The sequence below is a fragment of the Hyperolius riggenbachi genome, chromosome 2, assembly GCF_040937935.1.
Source record: "Hyperolius riggenbachi isolate aHypRig1 chromosome 2, aHypRig1.pri, whole genome shotgun sequence".
In the NCBI taxonomy this organism is placed as follows: Eukaryota; Metazoa; Chordata; class Amphibia; order Anura; family Hyperoliidae; genus Hyperolius; species Hyperolius riggenbachi.
Genome location: NC_090647.1, coordinates 538792076 through 538811658, shown reverse-complemented (window position 1 = coordinate 538811658; position 19583 = coordinate 538792076). Strand labels below are relative to the sequence as shown.

Below are 19583 nucleotides of genomic sequence, written 5' to 3'. Positions count from 1 at the left end.
CCTCACGTGAGGTAATTTGTATGATAACCCTACCAGAATTGAGGCCAATGTAATTGATATCAGTATTTTCAGAGTGGGGAACAGAGCTGGTTGAAGCAATGCTGGGGCCCTGGGGCAAAATTAACCTGGGGGGCCCCTGACCCCCCCATCTCCTGACTCTATTAACTCCCACCATTTTCCCTGCGTCAAGGATGTACAGCGTTGTCAATTTACCTGTCCCGGCGCCAGTCTGTCCGCGCTCCCGTCTTCCTCTATCCACGCTGGCTGCCTCTTTTGAGTGACCCGGCAAGGGTTATCTAAGAAGAGGCAGCCAGTGTGAATAGAGGAAGACATGAGCACGGACGGACCTGCCCTGGGACAGGCGAGTTGATATCGCTCACAGTACTGCAGGGGCCTGGATGACATCCTTAAAGGGAAGGTTCAGGGAAACCTTTAAAAAAATAAAAATCCATATCCACTTACCTGGGGCTTCCTCCAGCCCGTGGCAGGCAGGAGGTGCCCTCGCCGCCGCTCCAGAGGCTTCCGGTCGTCTTCGGTTCTGCGCCTGCGCAGTAAAGCCCGGAGGACGTCCGATGACGTCAGTGCGCCCGCGTGGGACGCAGAAGAGCCCGTCCTTGGAGTGCAGAAGAGCCCGACCTGGCAGCCGGCCTGGCCAGGTCGGGTCGGCCACCGAAGACGACCGGAAGCCTCTGGAGCGGCGGCGAGGGCACCTCCTGCCTGCCACGGGCTGGAGGAAGCCCCAGGTAAGTGGATATGGATTTTTATTTTTTTAAAGGTTACCCTGAACCTTCCCTTTAAAGAGAACCTGTACTAAGTAAAAACATTTAAAATAAACACATGAGGTAACTTCAAATGAACATTACATAGTTACCTTGCCATCAGTTCCTCTCAGAAGCTCACTATTTTCTTTTGACAATAATCCCTTCCAGTTCTGACAATATTTTGTCAGATCTGAAATATATCAGTTGCTGTCAGTAAAATATCAGTTGCTGTCAGTTATAGCTGAGAGGAAAACAGATGTACCAGGTAATGTCCATGTTTCCCTATGGCTCAAGTGGGCGATGTTACAGTTTAACTGTGTGGTGACCAGGAAGCTGTTATGGGGTAATGGCCATTTTCAAAATGGAGGACAGAAAATTCCCTTGATCAGAGTGAACAAACAGGACGCGGGGCAGGAGAAAGACACTGAGGAGTAGACTACATGGAAGGTAAGTATGACTTGTGTATGCTTATTTTGACTTTTAATTGTCAGTTCAGGTTTTCTTTAAAGGACCTCTGTCGCAAAAAAAACTGATTGTGAATGTAGCAAGGGATGGGACAGTTAGGGTTAGGCATCTGTTGGGGGGATGTAAGTTAAGGTGAGGCCTCTGTTGTAGGGATGCTCAAATTCGGATTCGGAAGATACCCGGATAGTTGCAATCCGGATATCTCCCAGTAATGCTGTGCGGGCTGGGCGGCGGGGGTCAAGCTTACCTCTCTGACGTCTTCTTCGCGCGTCCCTCGGCGCCTCCCACGATGCGGTCCACGCGCATCACGTGACTACAAACGCTTCCTCCTTCAACCCGGAAGGAGGAAGTGTTTGTAGTCACGTGACCGCCGCGTGGACCGCATCATGGGAGGCGCCGAGGGACGAGCGAAGAAGACGTCAGAGAGGTAAGCTTGACACCCCCCCCCCCCGCCCAGCCCGCACAGCATTACTGGGAGATATCCGCAGTGGCGTAGCTACAAACCTCTGGGCCCCGATGCGGAATCTGGATGTGGGCCCCCCCCCCCCCCCCCCACGGCAACAACAGCCCCCCTCCCCCGGCAACACCCGACGCACACACATATCCGAATCCCTATAGCCAGCTATAGGTCCCCCCAGTATAGGTAGCCAGGCATAGGTACGCCAGTATAGTTGCCCCCGGTATAGGTTAGCCAGGTAGGTGCCTCCAGCATAGGTAGCCAGTATAGTTGCCCCCAGTATAGGTTAGATAGGCAGGCGCCGCCAGTACAGGTTAGCTAGGTGGGTGCCTCTAATATAGGTAGCCAGAATAGTTGCCCCCAGCATAGGTTAGATAGGTAGGTGCCCCCAGTATAGGTTAGTTAGGTAGGTGCCTCCAATATAGGTAGCCAGTATAGTTGCCACCTGTATAGGCTAGCTAGGTGCCCTGAATACAGGTTAGACAATTAAGTGCCCCCAGGTTAGATAGGTAGGTGCCCCCCAGTATAGGTTAGATTAGGTAGCTGCCCCCCAGTATAGGTTAGATGAGGTAGGTGCCCCCCAGGATAGGTTAGGTAGCTGCCCCCCAGGATAGATTAGGTAGCTTTCCCCCAGGATAGGTTAGGTAGGTAGCTGGCCCCCCAGGATAGGTTAGGTAGGTAGCTGGCCCCCCCAGGATAGGTTAGGTAGGTAGCTGGCCCCCCAGGATAGGTTAAGTAGGTAGCTGCCCCCCCAGGATAGGTTAGGTAGCTGCCCCCCAGGATAGGTTAGGTAGCTGCCCCCCCAGGATAGCTTAGGTAGGTAGCTGCCCCCCAGGATAGATTAGGTAGGTAGCTGGCCCCCCAGGATGGGTTAGGTAGGTAGCTGGCCCCCCAGGATAGGTTAGGTAGGTAGCTGGCCCCCCAGGATAGGTTAGGTAGGTAGCTGGCCCCCCAGGATAGGTTAGGTAGGTAGCTGGCCCCCCAGGATAGGTTAGGTAGGTAGCTGGCCCCCAGGATAGGTTAGAGTAGGTAGCTGCCCCCCCGGATAGGTTAGAGTAGGTAGCTGCCCCCCAGGATAGGTTAGGTAGGTAGCTGGCCCCCCAGGATAGGTTAGGTAGGTAGCTGGCCCCCCAGGATAGGTTAGGTAGGTAGCTGGCCCCCCAGGATAGGTTAGGTAGGTAGCTGGCCCCCCAGGATAGGTTAGGTAGGTAGCTGGCCCCCCAGGATAGGTTAGGTAGGTAGCTGGCCCCCCAGGATAGGTTAGGTAGGTAGCTGGCCCCCCAGGAAAGGTTAGGTAGGTAGCTGGCCCCCTAGGATAGGTTAGGTAGGTAGCTGGCCCCCCAGGATAGGTTAGGTAGGTAGCTGGCCCCCAAGGATAGGTTAGGTAGGTAGCTGGCCCCCCAGGATAGGTTAGGTAGGTAGCTGGCCCCCCAGGATAGGTTAGGTAGGTAGCTGGCCCCCCAGGATAGGTTAGAGTAGGTAGCTGCCCCCCGGATAGGCACGGAAGCGCTGTAGGCGGAACTCACCTCCGTCCCTGCGCCGCTGGTCTCCTCCCGCTCTGTATAGATGTTGTTACACACTGCTTCCTGTTTAGCCGGAAGCAGTGTGTAACAGCAGATCTATGCAGAGCGGGAGGAGACCAGCGGCGCTTGGAACGCAGGCAGGTGAGTTCTGCCTACAGCGCTTCCGTGCGCTGCGCACTCTGCATCTGAGGGGGAGGGGGGGGCCCGGGGAGAGGTCGGACTGCCCTCCCCACGGCTGCAGCTCCCCCCTCCCAATAACGCACGCAGGGATCCCATCTCCGAGTCCAAACGGACATGGGCCCCCCGGGCCCCTCCCCCGCCTCTTCAGGAGCCGGGCCCGGTCGCCGAGGCGACCGTTGCGACCACAGGCCCTACGCCCCTGGATATCCGGATTGCAACTATCCGGGTATCTTCCGAATCCGAATTTGAGCATCCCTGCTCTGTTGTGCTGGTCAGTTAGAGTTAGACATTAGTTGGTGGGTCATTTAGGGTTAGGTTATCGGTTCAGGGGTCAGTTAGGGTGAGGCCTCTGTTGGGGGGATTAGTTAGGGTTAGAAATTATTCATTTTTGAAAGTTATCATTTTGAAATGTATTGTTGTCAACATTGTACGGTTAGGAAGGGGGGTTTAGAGTTAGGCGTCAGGAAGGGGTGTTTTAGGGTTAGGCATCAGGAAGGGGTGTTTTAGGGTTAAGCGTCATGAAGCAGTGTTTTAGTGTTAGACATCAGGAAGGGGGGTTTAGGGTTAGGTGTCTGGAAGGAGTGTTTTAGGGTTAGGTGTAAGGAAGAGGTGTTTTAGGGTTAGGCATCAGGAAGGGGGTTTTAGCGTTAGGCTCAGGAAGGGGTGTTTAGGGTTAGGCGTCAGATAGGGGGTTTTAGGGCTAGGCGTCTGGAAAGGGGGTTTAGGGTTGGGTGTAAGTATGGGGAGAATTAGGGTTTGACGTCAAAAAGGGGGATTTTAGGGTTAAAGTGTAACTGTCGGGCATAAAATCAAAAATCAATTCTTTATTTTTATCTAGTAAACAAGTAATATGGATGCTAACCAGGCAATCCAAAAGTTACAATCTCTATTACTTTTCTTGTTTATAAATGACCATTCCCCAGTTTACCTGACTCTTATTTGGTACGTTGCCGCAAAAAGGAAGTTGCAGGGCATGCTGGGTTGTCTTTTTTTGCTTCTTTATTTCCCCTCAGACTAAACTAATGTACAGAAGCAAAACAGGACAACCCAGCATGCCCTGCAACTTCCTTTGTGTGGCAACGTACCAAATAAGAGTCAAGTAATCTGGGGAATCATTTATCAGCAAGAAAAGTAATAGTGATTTTAACTTTTGGATTGCCTGGTTAGCATCCTTATTACTTGTTTACCAGATAAAAATAAAGAATTGATTTTTGATTTTATGCCCGACAGTTACACTTTAAGCGCCAGGAAGGGGATTTTAGGGTTAGGCATCAGGAAGGGTTTAGGGTTAGGTGCCGCGTCAGTATGGAGAGTTTTAGGGCTTTAGGGTTAGACGTCAAAATTGGGGATTTTAAGGTTAGGCGCCATGAACGGTAGTTTTAGGGTTAGATGTCAAAAAGGGGGATTTTAGGGTTAGGTATCAGGAAGCGTGGGTTGTCTGTGACAGTAGAGTTAGGTTAAGTTGTAGTAAAATATTGTTAATATATACCGATATTTTATTACGATAATTTACACTATTTACACTTTAAGAATGAAGAATATTGGTAGAGATTAATGATAATTTTATTTATGAAAACAGGTGCCTATTTTTCCTTTGCGCCCTCATTTAACGTCAGTGGCTGGATAGTGTAATCTGCCTCTGACACAGGAGACCAGGGTTCGAATCTCGGCTCTGCCTGTTCAGTAAGCCTGCACCTATTCAGTAGGAGACCTTAGGCAAGTTTACCTAACACTGCTACTACCTATAGAGCGTGCCCTAGTGGCTGCAGCTCTAGCGCTTTGAGTCCGCCAGGAGAAAAGCGCAATATAAATGTTATTTGTCTTGTCTTGTATGCGTTGCACTGTTGCTCTCATGAGTGTTTCCTGTGTGATATTGCAGTGCGGCTGAGTGGGCGGAATGGGGTGCTGCAAGCCTTTCTGTCCGGATCCTGGAAGACGGTCTGTGCCGATAGCTGGAATGCCTTATATGGGAATCAGACATGTAAGCAATTAGGGTTTTCCAGGTAAGGTAAGGAATTATTTGATAAAATGTTTCACGATGTACTGCATGGACTGCCTGTTTTGGGTTAAAGGGAACCTGAAGCAAGTAAAATTATTTTAAATAAACACATGGTGTAGCTGCAAATGAATATTACATACTTACCTCACTGTCAGTTCCTCTCAGAAGCTCACCATTTTCTTCTGACAATGATCCCTTCCAGTTCTGACAATATTTTGTCATAACTAAAATATATCAGTTGCTGTCAGTTATAACTGAAAAGACAACTGTTGTGTAAGGCAATGTCCATTTTTCCCTATGGCCTATGTGGGTGATATAACAGTTCAACAGTGTGCTGATCAGGAACCTGTTATGGGTAATGGCCATTTTCAAAATGGAGGACAGAGAATTCCATTGATCACAGTGGACAGACAGGACGCAGGAGAGGAGCAGCAGAACTGAAATATATCAGTTGCTGTCAGTTATATATCAGTTGCTGTCAGTTACAGCTGAGAGGAGAGCTGATGTGTCCATGTTTCCCTATGGCTCAAGTGGGCGATATTACAGTGTAACTGTGTGCTGACCAGGAAGCTGTTATGGGGTAATGGCAATTTTCAAAATGGAGGACGGAGAATTCCATTGATCACAGTGGACAAACAGGTCGCGGGAGAGGAGAAAGAGAGTGAGGCGTAGTCTACACAGTAGGTATGTATGACTTGTGTATGCTTATTTTGACTTTTAATTTTCAGTTCAGGTTTTCTTTAAGTGCTTTATAAATCAGGACTGTACTCAACCCAGTGGGTCAAATAGCTCAGAGAAGCTCTTTTGCATAGATAACAACTGAAGTTTCTTAACTCTTCCTGTACTGGAAAACAACATGAGACTCTTCTTTGCTACTAATGTTGTATGTCTTAGCTGTACTACACATACAATTCATTATCTTATCTTATTTTTGCTTCAGGTTTGCTTTCAAAGGAAATAAAAGTGGCAGCCTCCATATGCCTCTCACTCCAGGTGTCTGATAATGTCTTAGAAATCACTTAAAGGGGCACTACAGCGAAAAACTGTAAAATGTAAAATATGTGCAAACATATACAAGTAAGAAGTACATTTTTTCCAGACTAAAATAAGTCATACATTACTTTTCTCCTATGTTGCTGTCACTTACAGTAGGCAGTAGAAATCTAACAGAAGTGACAGGTTTTGGACTAGTCCATCTCTTCATAGGGGATTCTCAGCAAGGCTTTTATTCTTTATAAAGATATTCCCTAAAAAGGATTTTGCTGGCCGGCTTCCCTGCTCGCTACACAGTTTTTTTGGTAGTTGGACAGAGCAACTGCCATTCACTAAGTGCTTTTGAAAATAAATATATCCTTGAGAATAAAGAGATGGACTAGTCCAAAACCTGTCACTTCTGTCAGATTTCTACTACCTACTGTAAGTGACAGCAACATAGGAGAAAAGTAATTTATTGCTCGTTTTACTCTGGAAAAAAATGTACTTCTTATTTGTATAGGTTTGCACATATTTTACATTTTACAGTTTTTCGCTGTAGTGCCCCTTTCATTTATTCCATACTAGCTGATTGCCCGGCGTTGCCCGGGTATGTATTTGGCTGGTGTTGGCTCCGCCTACGTTTTCTAACCCTAACACACAAACACTCAATGACCAAGTTTGTGAGCTCTGCGGTCTTTGGTATCAATAATCAGCATTGAAATGAAACAAATCTGATTGGCTGTGTGTGGCTCCACCCGCTTTTCTGAATTTGAACCCCAGTCACCCAATAACCAACTGTACCATGTTTGAGGCCTGTGCCATTAACAGTTCAAGAATGGTAGCAATTAAATATTCCCCTTGAAAAGCAACAGGTGAAGTTTGATTCACTTTTGTAGGCTCCACCCACTTTTCTGAATATTAATCCCAGTCACCCAATGACCAACAGTGCAAAGTTTAAAAACCCTGCGCTTAACAGTGTAAGAATGGCTGCAGTTTACATTTTCCCAGTGAAATTTGTATTTGTCTCCACCCACTGATGACCCGGCGTTGCCCGGGTATGTATTTGACTGGTGTTGGCTCCGCCCACTTTCTAACCCTAACACACAAACACTCAATGACCAAGTTTGTGAGCTTTGGTGTCCTTGGCATCAATAATTTGTATATTCCCATAGAAATTAAACAAATCAGATAGGCTGTTTGTGGCTCCGCCCCTCTCCAGCATTTGAACCCCAGTCACCCAATGACCAACTGTAGCAGGTTTGAGGCATCTGCTATTAACAGTGTAAAAATGGTAGCAATTTAAATATTACACTTGAAAATCAACAGGTGAATTTTGATTGGCTATTATAGGCTCCACCCACTTCCCTGAATATTAATCTCAGTTACTCAGTGACCATCTGGGCAAAGTTTGGGAACCCTGAAATAAACAGTGTAAGAAAGGCTGCAGTTTACACTTTCCCAGTGAAAATTGTTTTTGGCTCCGCCCACTTTTTGTAACCTGGACACAAAGTCACTACTCAATGCCCAAGTTTGTGAGTTTTGGGGTCCTTGGCATCAATAATTTGTATTTTCCCATGAAATGAAACAAATCTGATTCACTGTTTGTGGCTCTGTCCCCTTTTCTGAATTTGAACCCCAGTGACCCAATGACCAACTGTGCCAGGTTTGAGGCTTGTGCCATTAACAGTGCAAGAATGGCAGCAATTTTAATATTCTCCTTGAAAAGTGACATGTGATTTTTGATTGGCATGTTTAGGCTCCACCCACTTTTCTGAATATTAATCCCAGTCACCCAGTAACCAGCTATGCTAAGTTTGAGAACCCTGCCATTAACAGTGAAGAAGGGCTGCAGTTTACAATTTCCCAAAAAAATCTGTTTTTAACTCCACCCACTTTTTGTAACCTTGACACACAGTCACTACTCAATGACCAAGTTTGTGAGCTTTTGGGTTCCTGGCATCAAAATTGTGCTAATGAAGCAGTTTATCCAGCAAAGAAATCTGGCTGTTTTTGGCTCCGCCCCTTTACTGAATTCGAACCCCAAACACTTAACGACCGACTGTAGCAGGTTTGAGGCCTCTGCTATTAACAGTGTGAGAATGGCCGCAGTTTCAATATTCCCCTTGAAAATCGATAGGTGAATTTTGATTGGCTGTTGTAGGCTCCACCTACATTTCCAAATATTAATCCTAGTCACCCAGTGACCAACTGTGTGAAGTTTGAGAACCCTGCCATTAACAGTGTAAGAAAAGCTGCAGTTTACATTTCCCCATGTAAAAAGTTAGTTGTTTTTGGCTCCGCCCACTATTTCTAACCTTGACATACAGTCACTTAATGACCAAGTTTATGAGCTTTGGGGTCTTTGGCATCAATAAGTTGCATTTTACCATTGAAATTAAACAAATCTGATTGGCTGTTTTTGGCCCGCTCCCTTCAGAATTTAAACCCCAGTCTCCCAGTGACTGACTGTAGCAGATGTTAGGCCTCTGCTATTAAGAGTGCATGAATGGCAGCAATGTAAATATTCCCCTTGAAAATCAAAAGGTGAATTTTAAATGGCTGCTGTAGGCTCCACCCACTTTTCTGAATATTAGTCCCAGTCACCCAGTGGCCAACTGTGTCACGTTTGAGAACCCTGCCAATAGCAGAATGGCTGAAATCAATCTAACAAATCTGATTGGCTGTTTGTGGCTCCACCCCTTTAATGAATTTGGACCCCAGTCACCCAATGACTGACTGTATCAGGTTTGAGGCCTATGCCACTAACAGTGTAAGAATGGTAGCAATGTGAATATTCCCCTTGAAAATCAATAGGTACATTTTGATTGGCTGTTGTAGGCTCCACCCACATTTCTGAATATTCATCCCAGTCACACAGTGGCCAATTGTGTAAAGTTTGGGAACCCTGCAATGTAAAAAATAAAGTTGTTGGCACTGCCCACTTTTTCTAACCTTGACATACAGTCACTCAATTATCAAGTTTATCAGCTTTGGGGTCCTTGGTATCAATACTTTCTATATACCCATTGAAAAATAAACAAATCTGGCTGTTTGTGGCTCTGCCCCCTTCCTGAATTTGGACCCTAGTCACCCAGTGACCAACTTTACCAGGTTTGAGGCATCTGCTATTACCAGTATAAAAGAATGGTAGCAGATGAAATATTCCCTTTGAAAATCAAAAGGTGAATTTTTATTGGCTGTTGTAGGCTCCACCCACCTTCCAAAATCTTAATCTGTCACCCAATGACCAACTGTGCAAAGTTTGAGAACCCTGCCATTAACGGTGTAAGAATGGCTGCAGTTTATATTTTCCCTGTAAAAGCTGTTTTGGCTCCGCCCACTTTTTTGTAACCTTGACACACAGTCACTCAATGACCATGTTTGTGAGCTGTCAGGTTCCTGACATCAAATTTGTGTAAATGGAAGCAATTTATCCACCAAGGAAATCTGATTGGCTGTATGTGGCCCCGCCCCTTTAGTGAATTTGGACCCCAGTCACCCAATGACCGACTGTAGCAAGTTTGAAGTCTCTGCCATTAAAAAGTGTAAGAATAGTAGCAGTTTAAATATTCCCCTTGAAAATCAATAGGTGAATTTTGATTGGCTGTTGTAGGCTCCACCCACTTTCCTGAATATTAATCCCAGTCACCCAGTGACCAAGTGTGCCAAGTTTGAAAACCCTGCGAGTGTAAGAATGGCTGCAGTTGAGATTTTCCCATTTAACCACTTGCCGACCGCCTACTTCATATTGGCGGCGGCAAAGTGGCAGCCCCAGGACCACGTAACGCAGATTGGCGTCAGGTCCTGGGGCACTCTCTGGCCGGGGATCGCGCGCTGGGATGCGCGCGCATCCACCGGCAATAGGCTCCGCCCACCCGCGACGTCAACCCGCCGGCCAATCGGAAGCGCCGGCGGGTTGTTAACCCCGCGATCGCCGCTACAAAGTGTATAATACACTTTGTAATGTATACAAAGTGTATTATACAGGCTGCCTCCTGCCCTGGTGGTCCCAGTGTCCGAGGGACCACCAGGGCAGGCTGCAGCCACCCTAGTCTGCACCCAAACACACTGATCTGCCCCCCCCTGCCCCCTGATCGCCCACAGTACCACTCAGACCCCCCCCTGCCCACCCCCCAGACCACCATTTGCACACAATCACCCCCCTAATCACCCATCAATCACTCCCTGTCACTATCTGTCAACGCTATTTTTTTTTTTAGTCCCTAAACTGCCCCCTGCTCCCTCCTGATCACCCCCCACCCCTCAGATTCTCCCCAGACCCCCCCCAGACCCTCCCCCCCCCTGCGTACTGTATGCATCTATCCCCCCTGATCAACTGTCAATCACCTGCCAATCACCTGTCAATCACCTGTCAATCACCCGTCAATCACCCCCTGTCACTGCCACCCATCAATCAGCCCCTAACCTGCCCCTTGCGGGCAATCTGATCACCCACCCACACCAATAGATCGCCCGCAGATCCGACATCAGATCACCTCCCAAATCCATCGTTTACATCTATTCTCTCCTCTAAACACCCACTAATTACCCATCAATCACCCATCAATCACCCCCTATCACCACCTGTCACTGTTACCCATCAGATTAGACCCTTGCGGGCACCCAATCGCCCGCCCACACACTTAGATTGCCCTCAACCCCCCCCCCCCCCTTATCGATTCGCCAGTGCATTATTTACATCCGTTCTTCCCTGTAATAACCCACTGATCACCTGTCAATCACCCCCTGTCACTGCCACCCATCAATCACGCCCTGTCACTGCCACCCATCAATCAGCCCCTAACCTGCCCCTTGCGGGCAATCTGATCACCCACCCACACCAATAGATCGCCCGCAGATCCGACATCAGATCACCTCCCAAATCCATCGTTTACATCTATTCTCTCCTCTAAACACCCACTAATTACCCATCAATCACCCATCAATCACCCCCTATCACCACCTGTCACTGTTACCCATCAGATTAGACCCTTGCGGGCACCCAATCGCCCGCCCACACACTCAGATTGCCCTCAACCCCCCCCCCCTTATCGATTCGCCAGTGCATTATTTACATCCGTTCTTCCCTGTAATATTCCACTGATCACCTGTCAATCACCCCCTGTCACTGCCACCCATCAATCACCCCCTGTCACTGCCACCCATCAATCAGCCCCTAACCTGCCCCTTGCGGGCAATCTGATCACCCACCCACACCAATAGATCGCCCGCAGATCCGACATCAGATCACCTCCCAAATCCATCGTTTACATCTATTCTCTCTTCTAAACACCCACTAATTACCCATCAATCACCCCCTATCACCACCTGTCACTGTTACCCATCAGATTAGACCCTAATCTGCCCCTTGCGGGCACCCAATCACCCGCCCACACCTCAGAACGCCCTCAGACCCCAGCCCTGATCACCTCGCTAGTGCATTGCTTGCATCTATTTCCCCCCTCTAATCACACCTTGAGACACCCATAAATCACCTCCTGTCACCCCCTAGCACACCTACCCATCAGATCAGGCCCTAATTTGCCCCGTGTGGGCTCCTGATCACTCGGCCAAACCCTCAGATCCCCCTCAGACCCCCTTCCGATCACCTCCCCAGTGCATTGATTGCATCTATTCTCCCCTCTAACCGCCCCCTGAGACACCCATCAATCACCTCCTGTCACCCCCCTAGCACTCCTATCCATCAGATCAGGCCCAATACATCCTGTCATCTAAGAGGCCACCCTGCTTATGACCGTTTCCACAAAATTTGCCCTCTCATAGACCACCTGTCATCAAAATTTGCAGATGCTTATACCCCTGAACAGTCATTTTGAGAAATTTGGTTTCCAGACTACTCACAGTTTTGGGCCCGTAAAATGCCAGGGCAGTATAGGAACCCCACAAGTGACCCCATTTTAGAAAGAAGACACCCCAAGGTATTCTGTTAGGTGTATGATGAGTTCATAGAAGATTTTATTTTTTGTCAAAAGTTAGCGGAAATTGGATTTTTATTGTTTTTTTCACAAAGTGTCATTTTTCACTAACTTGTGACAAAAAATAAAATCTTCTATGAACTCACCATACCCCTAACGGAATACCTTGGGGTGTCGTCTTTCTAAAATGGGGTCACTTGTGGGGTTCCTATACTGCCCTGGCATTTTAGGGGCCCTAAACCGTGGGGAGTAGTCTAGAAAACAAATGCCTCAAAATGACCTGTGAATAGGACGTTGGGCCCCTTAGCGCACCTAGGCTGCAAAAAAGTGTCACACATGTAGTATCGCCATACTCAGGAGAAGTAGTATAATGTGTTTTGTGGTGTATTTTTACACATACCCATGCTGGGTGGGAGAAATCTCTCTGTAAATGGACAATTGTGTGTAAAAAAAAATCAAAAATGTGTCATTTACAGAGATATTTCTCCCACCCAGCATGGTTATATGTAAAAATACACCACAAAACACATTATACTACTTCTTCTGAGTACGGCGATACCACATGTGTGACACTTTTTTGCAGCCTAACTGTGCTAAGCGGCCCAAAGTCCAATGAGTACCTTTAGGATTTCACAGGTCATTTTGAGACATTTGGGTTCAAGACGACTACTCACGGTTTAGGGCCCCTAAAATGCCAGGGCAGTATTGGAACCCCACAAATGACCCCATTCTAGAAAGAAGACACCCCAAGGTATTCCGTTAGGAGTATGGTGAGTTCATAGAAGATTTTATTTTTTGTCACAAGTTAGCGGAAATTGATATGTATTGTTTTTTTTTTCACAAAGTGTCATTTTCCGCTAACTTGTGACAAAAAAAAAATCTTCTATGAACTCACCATACCCCTAACGGAATACCTTGGGGTGTCTTCATTCTAAAATGGGGTCACTTGTGGGGTTCCTATACTGCCCTGGCATTTTAGGGGCCCTAAACCGTGAGGAGTAGTCTAGAATCCAAATGCCTCAAAATGACCTGTGAATAGGACGTTAGGCCCCTTAGCGCACCTAGGTTGCAAAAAAGTGTCACACATGTGGTATCGCCGTACTCAGAAGAAGTAGTATAATGTGTTTTGAGGTGTATTTTTATACATACCCATGCTGGGTGGGAGAAATCTCTCTGTAAATGGACAATTGTGTGTAAAAAAAATCAAATAATTGTCATTTACAGAGATATTTCTCCCACCTAGCATCTGTATGTGTAAAAATACACCCCAAAACACATTATACTACTTCTCCTGAGTACGGCGGTACCACATGTGTGGCACTTTCTTGCACCCTAAGTGCGCTAAGGGGCCCAAAGGCCAATGAGTACCTTTAGGATTTCACAGGTCATTTTGCGACATTTGGTTTCAAGACTACTCCTCACGGTTTAGGGCCCCTAAAATGCCAGGGCAGTATAGGAACCCCACAAATGACCCCATTTTAGAAAGAAGACACCCCAAGGTATTCCGTTAGGAGTATGGTGAGTTCATAGAAGATTTTATTTTTGTCACAAGTTAGCAGAAAATGACACTTTGTGAAAAAAAACAATTAAAATCAATTTCCGCTAACTTGTGACAAAAAAAAAAAATCTTCTATGAACTCACCATCCTCCTAATGGAATACCTTGGGGTGTCTTCTTTCTAAAATGGGGTAATTTGTGGGATTCCTATACTGTCCTGGCATTTTAGGGGCCCTAAACCGTGAGGAGCAGTCTTGAAACGAAATTTCTCAAAATGACCTGTGAAATCCTAAAGGTACTCATTGGACTTTGGGCCCCTTAGCGCAGTTAGGGTGCAAAAAAGTGCCACACATGTGGTATCGCCGTACTCAGGAGAAGTAGTATAATGTGTTTTGGGGTGTATTTTTCCACATACCCATGCTGAGTGGGAGAAATATCTCTATAAATTGACAATTGTGTGTTAAAAAAAGAAAACAATTGTCATTTACGGAGATATTTCTCCCACCCAGCATGGGTATGTGTAAAAATACACCCCAAAACACATTATACTACTTCTCCTGAGTACGGCAATACCACATGTGTGGCACTTTTTTGCAGCCTAACTGCGCTAAGGGGCCCAAAGTCCAATGAGCATCTTTAGGCTTTACAGGGGTGCTTACAATTAGGCACCCCCCAAAATGCCAGGACAGTGAACACACCCCACAAATGACCCCATTTTGGAAAGTAGACACTTCAAGGTATTCAGAGAGTAGCATAGTGAGTCCGTGGCAGATTTCATTTTTTTTTGTCGCAAGTTAGAAGAAATGGAAACTTTTTTTTTTGTTTTTTTTTGTTACAAAGTGTCATTTTCCGCTAACTTGTGACAAAAAATAAAATCTTCTATGAACTCACCATGCCTCTCACTGAATACTTTGGGATGTCTTCTTTCCAAAATGGGGTCATTTGGGGGGGATTTGTACTATCCTGGAATTTTAGCCCCTCATGAAACCTGACAGGTGCGCAGAAAAGTCAGAGATGCTTGAAAATGGGAAAATTCACTTTTGGCACCATAGTTTGTAAACGCTATAACTTTTACCCAATCCAATAAATATACACTGAATGGGTTTTTTTTTATCAAAGACATGTAGCAGAATAACTTTCGCGCTCAAATGTATAGGAAATTTTACTTTATTTGAAAAATGTCAGCACAGAAAGTTAAAAAAGTCATTTTTTTGACAAAATTCATGTCTTTTTTGATGAATATAATAAAAACTAAAACTCGCAGCAGCAATCAAATAGCACCGAAAGAAAGCTGTATTAGTGACAAGAAAAGGAGGTAGAATTCATTTAGGTGGTAGGTTGTATGACTGAGCAATAAACCGTGAAAGCTGCAGTGGTCTGAATGGAAAAAAAGGCTCTGGTCCTTAAGGGGTTTTATGACTGCAGTCCTTAAGTGGTTAAAAAGAATGGCTGAAATTGGATTGGCTGTTTTATGCTCCGCCCACTTTTCCTGGAATTGTAACCTCGGTCACCAAGTGACCAACTGTGCCAAGTGTGGGGACTCTGGCTTGATTACTGTGAGAATGGCAGCCTTTTACATTTTTTTCCATTGACATGAATGGGTGGAATCTGATTTGCTGTTTGTAGCTCCGCCCAGGTGTGCAGGGGGGACGCGAGACCCCCAGAACGTATCATCCCAGGTAGTAAGGGATCTGCATACCAAGTTTTGTTCAAATCGGTCAAGCCGTTTTTGCGTGATCGCGGCACATACACACACACACACACACACACACACACATACATCCGATTTTATATATATAGATAAAGGTACTTATTGCTAGGAGCCAGAAAAGCGGTTTGTTTTACCCCTATCCCTTCTTACTTTTGCAGTTCGGGAAATAAAATACGCTGCCCCCTTGATGTCTCAGCCTGTTCCCTCAGATTGCTTGAATATGCTATTTCCTCTCGACACTGGGCCGGCCCTTCAAAGAGACACTGAAGCGGAAAAAAATAATGATCTAATGATTTGTATGTGTAGTACAGCTAAGAAATAAAACATTATGAGCAGAGACACAAGTCTAATATTGTTTCCTAGTACTGGGGGGTTGGAGGCACCCAAAGATAGGTAATGTGATGAAACAAAAAATAATAAGAAGGTGGAGGGAAGTGTCTTTAGCACTCCAGATGGAAGAACCCAAACCACAGGGTTAATGTAAAAAGATTCAATTATTTATTCAGCACGATTAAAAGGACAACGCATTTCGCGGGTCTCAGCCCGCTTCTTCAGGTCAATACAAGAGCCTTTAAAATATGGTCACAAGCATGGACGCCAAACATTTTTTTTTTTCAGGCATCCATGCTTGTGACCATATTGAGAACCAGAGATGTTGGAAAAAAGCTTTTATACATACCTGGGGCTTCCTCCAGCCCCATAAGCCTGGATCGCTCCCACGCCGCCATCCTCCGCTGCCTCTATCCGCCAGTACCGGGTCCCGTACTTTCGGCCAGTCAAGCCAGTCTACGCAAGCGCAGTGCGTCACTTGCGGCGGATGCGGCCAATTGTATGCAAGCGCAGGGACTCCTCCGTATCCTTACGCGTGCGCCTCCATACTATGCAGGCGCATGCGTAAGGATATGAAGGGAGTCCCTGCTCTTGCGTACAATTGGCCGCGTCCGCCGGAAGTGATGGGACCGGGTAGCGGCGATAGAGGCAGGGGAGGACAGCGGCGTGGGAGCGATCCAGGCTTATGGGGCTGGAGGAAGCCCCAGGTATGTATAAAAGCTTTTTCATTTTTTCAGTACTGTTCGTCTCTGCTTCCCTTTAAAGGCACTTGTGAGATGCGTTGTCCTTTTAATCGTGCTGAATAAATAATTTAATCTTTTTACATTAACCCTGTGGTTTGAGTTCTTCCATCTGGAGTGGTAAAGACACTTCCCCACCCCCCTCTATTATTATTTTTGTTTCATCACATTACCTATCTTTGGGCACCCCCCGTACTATACATTACATCTCCTTTGGAGGTGTTCACCTTCTGGGTGTGGTGTTATCTACAACCAAGAAGGACCAACCAGGAGTGCGACCATCCAGTTCCAGTAGGACCTGGAATACCGAGCGGGGACGGTTATTTCCCCGTTGGCAATAAACGGTGGTTGTGGGGACTGCAACCCACCTTTGTGAGTACTACAATCTAACATCTAATACCCAACAATACTGCAACATTTGGCTCCTGTTCTCTCCTTGTCATACAGGTGACCGAGGTATCCCCACAGTGACCACCTTTTCTACTGTTATTGTTTCCAGTACAGGAAGAGTTAAGAAACTCCAGTTGTTATCTATGCAAAAGAGCCATTGAGCTCTATGGCTTTCAAAGTCGCAGAGAGCTCTGTCTTCTGAAGCTTGTTATCTCAAGTGTCTGGCACTGTATTGTTTGTTTGTTTTTTCCTGCAGAGGACAGTTCAAAAATTCACTAGCCTGCTCTGTAAAAACATTTAGAATGCTGAGTAGAGTGTAAACTGCAAATATTAGAGAACGGGGCAATTGAGCTTGTGATGTGATGGTGTTTTATCTTGGATATGTCCACTAATAAAGAAGAAGGTTAACGGATCAGTGCGGACCTTCTTTGTATCCATGTTATAAAAAAAAACTATATAACTGAACATAAAAGTATGAGAATATTTTCTTTGCTACTAATGTTTAGTAATTATCCGTACTACACATCCAATTCATTATATCATAATTTTTTTTTCCGCTTCAGTGTCTCTTTGAAGGTCCTGGTCTCTAGTCTGCTTAGTCCAGCTGTAGTTGTTTTGTATTTTGGAAGGATAACTGTAATGACACATGAATGTATGGTTATCTCTTTGCCCCACTTCTCCAAAGTGCGCCAGAACTGGACCATGTATCTTGGATGTCTGGATACACTGTTCCAGCGGCGCGGCGTAGCAATAGGGGTTCCAGGGGTCTCGGTTCCAGGGGTCTCAAAGAACGGGATTTCCTGGAGGGCTTTTCCCGTCGCCATGGCAACGGTCGTGATGACGTCATCAATGTTGTGACGTCATCGGGAGTCCCGATCCACCCATCAGCGCTGCCTGGCGCAGATAGGCCAGGCTGCGCAAGGGAGGGGTCTGACATTATTGGGGTTACCGCCAGGAGGGTTAACAAACTGTTTCCCATCCCCTTGTTGCACCTCTGACACTGCGGTTGTCCTCGGCAGGTTTTGGCATGCCAAATTAAATGTTATGTATAGAGTGCTTGGGGGGGCCCAATGTAAAACTTGCACTGGGGCCCATAGCTCCTTAGCTACGCCACTGCACAGGTCTTGGCACTGAGAGCTAGCAACCCTCCAATCCACCGCTCTAAAATGACAGTTGTGTCATGTCCATTGTCCTGCCTACCTAAAGAAGAGGGAGGGACAGAAGGCGGAGCCTCTAGAAGCTGAGGTGGGAATTTTACTGGTCAGGGAGGGGCCTCTGGCATCACAGACATAGACCACCAGCCTCCCCTCCCCCCATCAGAAGTCACACCTCCTGTCTGTGTGGAAAATAGAGGAATTGGATTGGAGAAGCCCCTCGGCACAATGGCCCCAGCACATCGCTTTATTCTAGGGGGCAAAGAGATAATAGTATTTATAGTGCATGCACATATAAGTATTGATATGTCTTTACTGTTGATTGACTTTGCTGTTGTGTTTGTTGCGTGACAGCTTTGAAAGCACTTCCTCTTTGTCGCTGGAGACCATTGAAGAGCCATTTAGAAGAGAGTTTGTGTCGGTCACAAAACTTTTAGAAACCCCTGACCAGCCAATCTTAATGCAGCACCTCATGCAGGAACGGTAATATCCAGTGCTGAATCTGAGGATGTGGGGGGGGGGGGGGGGGGGAGGGAGAATTCTAACCTTATGGGCTAATTCATCTGTTTCTGTCCTCATCCTCCTACTACCCACTGCTATAGTTAGTGAAAGTGGATCCGAGGTGAACTTTTATGGCCCATACTCACGGGCTACAATTGTCGCCCGTGAGTATGAGGCGCAACACGGGCGCGCACCCCGAACCGTCGCTCGTCGCTGCTGTCGCCAGGTGATTGGCGCGGTCAATCTCCTGGTGACAGTTGCTGCCGCAACTTCGCTGCAACTGTTGCTAGTGAGTATGCGGACTAGCGACAGCAACCTCTGTCTAGAACACGGCGCTTCCGGCGGCGGGGGAGGAACGTCGGCGACACCTTCCGTCGCACAGCTGATCCCTCTTCCGCGTGTGTACGCGGAGAGACCTGGCGACGAGCTGTCGCCGGCCTGTCGCGCACACGCCCACGTGTGCTGGCGACAGGCCACAAATGTTGCCCGTGAGTATGGGCCATTACACATTGCATAATTGTGTTCCTTTCCTATTGTTTATAGGGCCATCCTCAAGCCAAACACTTTTTAGTTTTTGTTTTAATACTCTAATTCCCTATAAACTAAAAAAGCCACGCCCACAGGTTTTCAGAGAGCCTTGGCAGTAGCAAGGTCTCATGGGAGCTCAGTCTGGGCAGGAGGAGGGGGAGGTGTCACTAGCCATTGATTTCAGATGCAGAGGGGAGGAGGGAGGAGGGGGGATTAGGTTGAGTGCTCAAGATACACATAAGCTTCTCTGTGTGTAATGCTTACAAGCAACATGGCTGCTGTCATTGTCTCACAGGAATAAATAATCATATTCTATTGAAGCTGCTTCCAGCTAGATTTGCTGTGTAAACCATCTAAACTTTAGATAATATATATAGACAAGTTACTTGTTATAGTTAGTTTTTCATCTCGGATCCGCTTTAAAGGAAACCAGAGA

General features: G+C 46.7%; 1 protein-coding gene across 4 annotated transcripts in view; it reads left to right on the top strand.

The window, feature by feature from the left end:
• The window catches only part of TMPRSS3 (transmembrane serine protease 3), a 114075-nt gene that overhangs the window by 44306 nt on the left and 50186 nt on the right, over positions 1–19583 (top strand). For 3 of the 4 annotated variants that reach the window (XM_068270728.1, XM_068270726.1, XM_068270725.1), the window contains exons 5-6: positions 5266–5389; positions 18473–18601. In XM_068270728.1, the coding sequence (XP_068126829.1) occupies positions 5266–5389; positions 18473–18601 (253 nt within the window). The remainder of the gene's footprint in view (positions 1–5265; positions 5390–18472; positions 18602–19583) is intronic. The other variant, XM_068270727.1, reaches the window with a different exon arrangement.